The sequence below is a fragment of the Lygodium microphyllum genome, chromosome 4 (genome assembly GCF_053477565.2).
Source record: "Lygodium microphyllum isolate KBCC chromosome 4, Lygodium_microphyllum_v1.1.10, whole genome shotgun sequence".
NCBI classification, from domain to species: Eukaryota; Viridiplantae; Streptophyta; class Polypodiopsida; order Schizaeales; family Lygodiaceae; genus Lygodium; species Lygodium microphyllum.
In genome coordinates this window covers 55817134-55824780 of record NC_141138.1, presented here as the reverse complement: position 1 = coordinate 55824780, position 7647 = coordinate 55817134, and the positions used below count along the sequence as shown (strand labels likewise).

General features: G+C 40.1%; 1 protein-coding gene across 1 annotated transcript; it reads left to right on the top strand.

Moving 5' to 3' along the window:
• The first annotated feature begins 4220 nt into the window (after positions 1 to 4220).
• On the top strand, positions 4221 to 7435 carry LOC148037068 (pentatricopeptide repeat-containing protein At3g53360, mitochondrial-like). The gene has a single exon (XM_087676025.1). It carries the CDS (start codon positions 4540 to 4542, stop codon positions 6796 to 6798), a length of 2259 nt encoding a protein of 752 aa, XP_087532151.1. The 5' UTR covers positions 4221 to 4539; the 3' UTR covers positions 6799 to 7435.
• Positions 7436 to 7647: the final 212 nt, after the last annotated feature.

The window sequence follows — 7647 nt, the reverse complement described above, 5'->3', positions numbered from 1 at the left end:
ACAAAGCATTAGGCATATTCTTAGTCAACCACACATATCTGACTGACACATTAAATGGGCCACTTTTATTCAAAGTTTTCATCCCCTTATACAATATCAACCAAGAAAAGAGAATGTTGTAGCTGATGCTTTGAGTAGAAGACCGACAATTCATAATATTTCTGTGATATCATTTGATTCCCTTATCCCTATGAAAGATACTTATCATCAAGATCTTACTTTTCAAGCTGATTGGAATAAACTAGTGGTAAATAATTGGATTTCTATTGATTCATTGTCTTATAATAATGGATTCATGTTTTATGAAAAAAGATTATGTGTGACAGTTCCATTTCGATCATTTGTTTTGCATGAGATTCATTGTCCTCCATATCAAGGTCATAGAGGTATTATATCTACTTTGCGTACATTGACTGAAGATTTTTATTGGCCACATATGGACACTAATGTATCTAACTTTGTATCTGAATGTTTAGTTTGTCAACAAGTTAAAAGACACCATGGTAAACAATATGGTTTATTAATGCCATTATCTATTCCATCACAACCATGGGAATAGATTTCAATGGATTTTATCACTGGTTTACCTAACACTAAAGTTAACCATGATATGATTTGGACTGTTGTAGACAGGTTTAGCAAACAAGCATATTTCATTCCATACAAGAAAACTTTAACTGCATCTCAAGCTGCTCAATTGTTTTTGAAAATTGTTTTCACTAACCATGGTTTAAAAAAAGTTATTATTTCTGATCGTGATTCTAGATTTTGTAATAATTTTTGGATTACTTTGTTTGCTAATTTAGGAACAAAGATTGATTTTTCATCTGCATTTCATCCTAAAACAAACGGTCAAACTGAAGCTACTAACAGTACTATTTTAGATCTTTTACGTGCATACACCATTTCAAAACCACACACATGGGATACACATCTACATTTACTTCAGTTTGCATATAATAATACACCACATACAGCTACAAAGAAAGCACCATTTGAAGTTATTTATGGATATAGATTGCCTATACTTGTTGCATCATTATCAAATAAAATTCAAATTGATGATGATATTGCTAACATGCATGCTACTATTTTTTATGAAGTTAAAGATATGATTGTCAAAGCCCAACAATCATATACAAAACAAGCAAATAAGAAAAGACAGGCTATGAATTTTAAAGTTGATGATTATGTTTGGTTACGAATAGAAAAACGTAGATTACAAAGTGTACCCAGTTATGAAATTAGCACCTAGATTTTATGGACCATTCAAGATCATACACAAAATCAATGACAATGCATTTAAACTAAAACTACCACAACACTAGAAAATCCACAACACCTTCCATATCAGTTTATTATGACCCTTTAGAGGCCAATTACCTGTACACCCTGTCTATGAAAACCCTCCTTTGCTAGATGATAAAACTGAAATCCTTGAGCTTGAAACTATTATAGATACTGACTTAATGACCACTAGAACTGGCCGTAGATATTCTAGATATTTGGTCAAGTTTAAAAACCATCCTGTTGAAGAGGCCCAATGGATGCACGCTAGAGACTTAAATGCTTTCCCCACTTTGTTAGCTCCACATTGAGCTAATAGCAATTGAGGACAATCGATATCCCACCCCAGGGGTATGATGCCAGGAGGCATATTTCACGGTGGATTCTGTGAGGTCTTACGGTGGATTCCGTAAGATTTTATTACCGGGGGACATATTTCACGGTGGATTCCGTAAGATTTTATTACCGGGGCTCATACACAAAGTGGATTCTTTGTGCGAGAAGTCGATGGGGACGCCTATCCTTTTCGGGTGTTCTGTTAATTTTATGTGTACATGGGTGATTCCATAGCGGGTGATTTCACAAAATACATATTTAAATTAATAAACGTTTATGAGTTTAGAGTGCGCACTCGTGATAAATTAAGATTAGGATTGATTTCTAACCAATTTATTTATGTAGCTGAAGACTACTAGGTATTCACTTTTGTTGGTTTAATTGTATTATTTTTCTAACAATTGTGAATGCTTTAGTTGATGTGTAGAGCAAGCAACGGTGGCAGTGGAAAGCATTGGAGGATAGCGTGTATTCAAGTTATCGTCAATATTTTGATGGGTGTGTATCTTAGGCATGGCGCCTATATTTTGTTGTGCTTATTTATCAAAGTGCTTGATATTTATTTATTATTTTTGTATGCGCATGGGCGCACGATTTAGATATTTGTATTGGACATTGTATTTGGGTACCGCCTGACTTCTTGGGCGCCCATTAGCTTTAATTCTTTATTGGCACAAAAGAAAACTCAAAAGCTAAAGCGTGTTATTTTGTAATTTGGGTTATTATTTGAGCTTGAAGATGAATAATATATGAAATACATGCTTTGTGGAGCGCTCACACAAGGCATGGGGAGAGATTGCACCCAATTGGTCTCTTGTTCATGTCGTGCAAGCTTTCTTCATTGATTTGTGTGCAAAAAGTAGAGTTCTTTTGTTCTTGGGGACCTTCTGACGCTCACTATGCGCGCATAGGACGACCGATCTGTGCACCAGAAAGAGTCTCAGTCTCTCTCCCATGCAAATTCTAAAGAATGAGAGCATGGGTTGAGGCCTATGCTAATAGTTCATGGAAACATCTCCCATTCCAAGAATTGTGACAAGGTCCCCGATGTACGCAATCCTACCTACATCCGTGCATCTTTCAAACACCTCATGGAAGAAGAGACTATTTGTACTTTTTTTTTTGTGGGGGGGGGGGGGAGGGGGGGCATAATTTGCATGTAATTCTCAGGGATTTGAAGTTTGTTCTTCCTTACATGGATATATGTGTTGTCTTTTTTTAATGTGGAAATGCACAAAAGAGCTTTTAATATCTTTGCATCTTAACATTATTCTTCATGACATACTCATCTAAATTTTGATTGCACAAGTCTATACAATCAAGTTTAATAATGTGTGGATTTATTTAACCACTCTTAACCTTGTGTCAAAACTTTTGCGAGTTCATGGAGCACCTTCCAAAAATTATGGGACTTCATGCACTTGCCAAAGCTTAAAGGATGTGGCAATCATCTATTGGTAAAGATCTTGTTCTCTCTATATAGAGGTTTAATGCCACATGTTAGCTCACCTCTCTTTTGCTCCTAAACCATTATGTCTCTCCTCAAATAGTTTCTGTTTCTTGGTTAGAGTAGGTGGGTTCCAAGCCGCCTTGTCATCTTACATGTGGCCAAGGCGAAAGATGATTTGACATTTGTTTCTCCATTCCCAAGTCAAGGCACTTAGGCATGGCATGGCCTTAAGAAGGATGAATTATGCAAAAGAGCATTTACTATCTTTGCATCTTAATGTTGTTGATTTGCACAAGTGTCATTGAGCGAGAAAGATAAAGAGGAAGAGAGGCCATTTGTACATTTGCACTCGAAGATACCCATTCCACTTTAGACTCACCAACATGGGTCATAGAACTCTAACCTAGTGTAAGAGGGCCGATAGAGTACCACTAAAAATTGGCTTGTGTATGCTCTCTTGATTCTCAACCATTTTTAATTATTCATAGCTCATTTGATTCGTCACTCAAAGACAAAGTTGCAAGAAAAACGTTTGCATTTTGACACCTCCATCTTCATAGATTGAAGCTTCAATTGTTGTAGGGTTATTGTTTTTCAAGAGCCAAAAGCGAGACGCATGTGAGCAAAGATGAAAAAACAATGAGGAGCCATTATAGTGACGTTTGAACCCACGTTCACATGAAGCAAGGGTGTAACACATCAAATTTGGTGGTTCTATAGCTTTACATGAAAATGTAATTCTTCTTGGGGCCTCCACTAACAGTACATTCCAAAATATTTGTGACTCACGAACGTTAACTAGCTGAGCTATAGAGGGGCTTCACACAGAAGAGCAAAATTGTGTAGTTCACATTAAATGCTTGAAAGATCTAACATTTGCATGAAGAACAATGCTTAATTATTCCAAACTTTACCTCTATGAAGCATTGTTTGCAAATCGACCTCTATGAACAATGCTTAATCAATGCAAAGAAGGAATTGAGGTGTGTGAAGCCCCTCATACTCTTGGCCTCTACCGAAAGGCAATAAAAACACATTGGAAAACAATACATTCCAAAACATATGACCATTGACCATCCATAGGGATGACGCATTCTTCCCATGGCATATTTACCCACTGCGATGCAGCATCCTCCCCATAAGTTTACCCATTGCGAGGAAATCCACCGTACTGCAGCTCGTCAGTCCTTGAGCCTGAGAAAGGGGGGGGGGGAGGGGGAGAGAGAGAGAGAGAGAGAGGGAGGGACAGCGAGCTGTTAATTGTGGTAGTAGATAAGCCCCCACCGCAGCTGGCGCTACCTGCCTTTGTATAAGGTAGGTCAAGTGGAAAACGTTTCTGAGTATAATCATGGTAGTACAGTGGATATCAGTTCAGAGACCTGCAGATTTGCAAGGCGCCTGCAGAGATTGGGAAATTCTCGGCTAGCTATGGTGCGAGAGTCTGAGTCTGTTTGTTTCAACTTCTCATGCGGGTTGCTCTGCAGCCGTGCAGCAAGCTGGTAAGGAGAGATTTTTCTCGACTCTGGCACCTGCGGAGATTTCTGGCAGAGGCATATGGGCTTGAGGTAACAGAAGGCGCCGGCACACTTGCCAACAGTAACCATGACCGATCGCCGCAACATCCCATCACACAACCCCTGCCTCCAAATACCTCTTCTCAGAAGATCCTCTGCACTTTGGACTTCCTCTATGGTGGCGTTGATCCATCCGTCTATGCGACCCTCTTGGACCTGTACGGCCATCACTGCATCGCCCCAGAAGGCAGGCTCGTCCATGACCATATCATTAGACATGGGCTTGAGGACCATGGCTCCTTGGGGACCCACCTCGTTCAAATGTATTGCAGATGCGGTGCGCTGGATGATGCTCGTGCGCTTTTTTCACACATGTACCACTGCAGGCAGGTTGCCTGTGTTTGGAATGTGCTGATTAAGTCATTTTCTGAGCATGGGCTGGGCCAAGGAGCACTTCAATTCTTTGAGCAAATGCAGCAGGAAGGAGTTGTTGCCGATGAATTCACTTATGTCGGTGTCATCTGTGCGTGCACTGCGGTCATGTCTCTGAATAAAGGCACCCAAACACAAGTTCGCACCATGGATTTAAGCTTAATGGAGTCAAATCCCATACTAGGAACGGCTTTCATTCACATGTATCATAAATGTGGCAGCATAGGGGATGCATGTTATCTTTTTGAGCATATAAGAGAGGGAAATGTGATGGCATGGACAGCCATTATTTCAATGCATGTTCAGCATTGTAATTATCTAGAGGCTGTGCTATTGTTCAACAGAATGCTGCAGGAAGGAGAGCTGCCTAACAATGTAATTTTTGCCAGTGTTTTGTCTGCTTATGCAAGCCTAGCAGACATTTCCACAGGCATATGGTTACATGCACAATTGTATGGTACTGAAATGGAATCGGATTTACTTGTAGGGACCACTCTTATCAGCTTATATGGAAAGTGTAATAGATTCAAGGATGCTCAGACAGTGCTTTATGGAATGCCTGAGCGAAATGCTGTGGCATGGAATGCCATGATTGCGGCGTGTGCTCAATGTGGAGAAGAAGAAAGAGCAATACAGCATTATTACCAAATGTTACAGCATGCTATCTTGCCTGACAAGACCACATTTGCTAGTGTTATCGGTGCTTGTACCAATTGTACTGGGTTGGCAGATGGAATAAGAATTCATGTAGGCATATTAGGTGATGAATTTGGAGGTGATGCTCCTATAGTAAGCACCCTTATCACCATGTATAGCAAACATGGTAAACTTAGTGTTGCACGGTGGATATTTGATGGAACAATGGAAAGGAACACAATTATTTGGAATGCAATTATCACAACTTGTATTCAGCATGGACACAGTAAAGATGCTATGGAAAATTTCCACCAAATGCAGCAGGAAGGAATGATGCCAAGCATGGTTACGTTCTCAGCCTTACTCAATGCATGTGCAAATATGTCTGTGTTGTCTTATGGGAAAAATATACATGCCTGCATTACTGGCATTGAAACTGAGTTGGATGCACATGTGATAACAGCTCTTATCAATATGTATAGCAGTTGTGGAAGCATAGAGTGTGCACAAAAAGTTTTTGACCAAACCCTCAATCGTGATGTAACAATATGGAATGCCCTCATTTCAGGCTATGTGCAGAATGAGGGTAAACAAGCTCTATTTCTTTTCAAACAAATGCAGCTGGAAGGGTTGATTCCTAGTGAGGCTACTTTTGCCAGTCTTCTAAACTTATTTGCTAGTCCAGCAAAGATTGAAGAAGGCAAACAGTTCCACTTGTACATTGTAACATGTGGATTGGAATTCAATGTTACGATAAATAATGCTCTTATCAGTATGTATGGCAAATGTGGCAGTCTGAAATCTGCACAAATGGTGTTTGATAAGATGCACACTCATAGTGTGATCTCATGGACTGCTTTATTAGGGGTGTATGTGGAGCATGGACATGCACAAAAGGCCCTCCTACTCTTTGATGACATGCTGAAAGAAGTGAAGCCTGATGGAATTGCCTTTCTTGTGGTCCTCACAGCATGCAACTATGCAGACTCAGTGGAGAAGGGTAAGCACTTGTTTGAGTCTATGAGTCGAGATTATGGCATTTTGCCCAATGTGGATCACTACAACTGCATGATTGGTTTGTTACAGAAGGCCGGTCATGTGGATGAAGCAGAAATTTTGAGCAAGGGCATGCCCAATACTTGATTTGATCTGTTATTATTTTTTGTCTTACCAATGGTGTTTTGTGTTGGTTGGAGGATATAGCCAGCTCAATTTTCGTCCAAATGAAAAGAGCCACATATTTCATATTTGATGGTGTAAAAGCTTTGGAGAGAAGGTGATGGACTTTATAGTGATGATCACACGCTTTGTTGATTGAGGGTGACCCTGTGTCGTATGCACGCTTACGTGACATCATGGAAGTACGGGGGCAAAGGATAGAAATAGAGAGAAGGGGAAGGGTTCCACTATTGTGATCCACCACTTGCATGTTCATTCTTCAATTGTGTGACCTCTTCCTTGAATGCCCACAGGGTGGTCTTTTCTTTCTTTCTTCTATGTTCTCTCCCTCTCTATTCATTCCCTCACTCTATTCTTTTAGCCTAGTGGCCTCATAGCCTCTACCCACAAGGTGTCCCATGAAAAAAGGGGGGTTGGGGGGCGTCACACCCTTATATATAGTGGGAAGGGGAATGTATTTATTAGGCTGGTTACACACTGAATGGTGGATGCCCAACCTTGCTAGAGTGTGGGTGTGCAAGTTTTGAAATTGGGCGTAGATATGGGCACAAAGCCTTTACACACCAAAATGACACATTTTGCCAAAAAGTGAATTATTATATTTATAATCTTTTTGATTGGTTACAAATACAAAAAGTGCACCCTAGGTATGTTCTCTCCCTCTCTATTCATTCCCTCACTCTATTCTTTTAGCCTAGTGGCCTCATAGCCTCTACCCACAAGGTGTCCCATGAAAAAAGGGGGGTTGGGGGGCATCACACCCTTATATATAGTGGGAAGGGGAATGTATTTATATATAGTGGGAAGGGGCAT